The sequence below is a fragment of the Trachymyrmex cornetzi genome, unplaced genomic scaffold (genome assembly GCF_001594075.2).
Source record: "Trachymyrmex cornetzi isolate Tcor2-1 unplaced genomic scaffold, Tcor1.1 scaffold53, whole genome shotgun sequence".
Classification (NCBI taxonomy): domain Eukaryota; kingdom Metazoa; phylum Arthropoda; class Insecta; order Hymenoptera; family Formicidae; genus Trachymyrmex; species Trachymyrmex cornetzi.
Window position 1 is genome coordinate 195,149 of NW_017299839.1, and position 1,977 is coordinate 197,125.

Genomic DNA, 1,977 nt, shown 5'->3' on the forward strand with positions numbered 1-1,977 from the left:
CAGATTTTATGAAGTTATGTAAACATACAGTCGTCATAACAATGTTGTCTACATATTTAGGATGCATGTTAATAGGTTTCCGGAAGATCCTCCATCGTGAAGACAAAATGCCAAATGCATTTTCAATTGTGCGCCTTGCTCTAGACAATCTATAATTCAATAAAATGCGAAATAAGACCAAGATAAATTCAGATAATACGATGTAATAATAATAATAAATAAACTATTAACCTGTAATTAAAAATTTTTTTTTCGTCAAGTTGTTTTCCAGAGTAAGATCGCATCATAAATGTACTGATGGAGAAACCACTGTCTCCAAGGAAAAAGCATGGTAATTTATTATTGCTTTCGGGAAGATTTGCAATTCCTTTTGGAAGGTTTAATGCTTCCTCTTCCATTGCCAAATGAATATCAGAAGATGTAAATATACCATCGCTATTTCCGCCATATGAGCCTATGTCGACTAGTGTGAACATATATTTATGATCACATGCAGCCATTAGTACAATAAACGTCTTCTTGTAGTTATAGAATAAGCTCCCAGAGTTTGGCGGAGCCTGTATCTGTACATGCTTTCCGTCGAATGATCCAACGCAGTTAGGGAAATTCCAATCTTCCAGAAAGACAGCACAAATATTTTTCCATCCCTCTTCTGTTGGTAAACGGAGGTAGATTGGCTGCAATACCTTCACTATGACAGGACAAATTTCATGGATAATTTTCCGGACAGTTGATTCTCCACATCTGAAAGCCAGCGCGATGGACAATATTTGATCCCCAGTTGCTAAATATCTGAAAAAAATATATGAATAAAAAATATTACTGTAAAACATTCGCTAAATAATACTTTTACACATCTTATTCTTTAATTTAACATATGTATAATAAAAAAAAGTAAATACCTTAGAGTTATGGTTAACCGTTGTTCTGGACTAAATGCTCGATTGCTAAATTTTATCAAAAAAGGCTTTGTCAATTGCAGTAGAACGTCAAAAGTTTCCTTTTTCATTCTGACGTATCGGAAAAATATATCTGCATCATCATACTTTAACTCGTGGAAGAGATGTTCATAATCACCATATATAGGGCGTGAAACGGGTCTTTACTTAATGGGTCTTACCCACCACCTCCGATTTAACCACCTTCTTCCAAGATGCCTTTTTTGCAACAAAGCTAATAAGCACAATTGTAAGACGGATAACATGAAATAATCCTCATCATCCATATTTATAGTAACTTGTTACAAGTTTAAAATATAGTAACTTATGTGCAAGAGTATGTACAGTTAAAAATATATCTAAAAATACAAAAAAATATGTAAGTTACAGATGATTTTACATATACGTATTTGTCATATTTATGTCAAATATAACAAATACTTGAAAGTAATCGACGCACATTCACATATTACCTCTAGAGACGCTGCTGACCAAATGTAATATGGTATTATGAGGGATTATCTCTCTCTCTCCTCTATGTAGTAGACTTGCAATTTGCAACATCAATGTCAATCTACCGTTTGATACTAAAATAGAACCTGTATAATATAATATATTAATAATGTGTGCGTGCGTGCCGTGCGTGTATACATATATACTACCGATCAGAAGTTTCTGCACGTCTTACATAAATGTATATAAATCACGCCAAGGTCTAGATTAGATATTATTGTCTAATAATATTTTCATAATTGAATGCATCCGACAGTTTAAGCACATGGTATATGTATAACTGAAATGTAAGTGTTTCAATTATGAAAATATTATTCGTCACCAATATCTAACTTTGACCGTCTTGACATGATTTTATTACTTATTTGATATATTCATCTAGAGATGTTATAACTTATTATAATATAATATTATAAATTATATAGTATTATATGGTTTTTATACTTACTAATTGTGGGGGTCGAAGGTTAGTCGCTCTTATACTAATAATGCAGCGGCCGTCGCCTTCGGCCTCTCTGCCGGATCG

General features: G+C 32.9%; 1 protein-coding gene across 1 annotated transcript; it reads right to left on the reverse strand.

Moving 5' to 3' along the window:
• Window positions 1-48: 48 nt before the first annotated feature.
• LOC108765770 (uncharacterized) lies at window positions 49-1,009 on the reverse strand. The gene is made up of 3 exons (XM_018514613.1): window positions 903-1,009; window positions 296-792; window positions 49-149 (listed from the first exon to the last, which is right to left on the reverse strand). Exons 1-3 carry the CDS (start codon window positions 1,007-1,009, stop codon window positions 49-51), a joined length of 705 nt encoding a protein of 234 aa, XP_018370115.1.
• Between the last annotated feature and the right edge of the window lie 968 nt (window positions 1,010-1,977).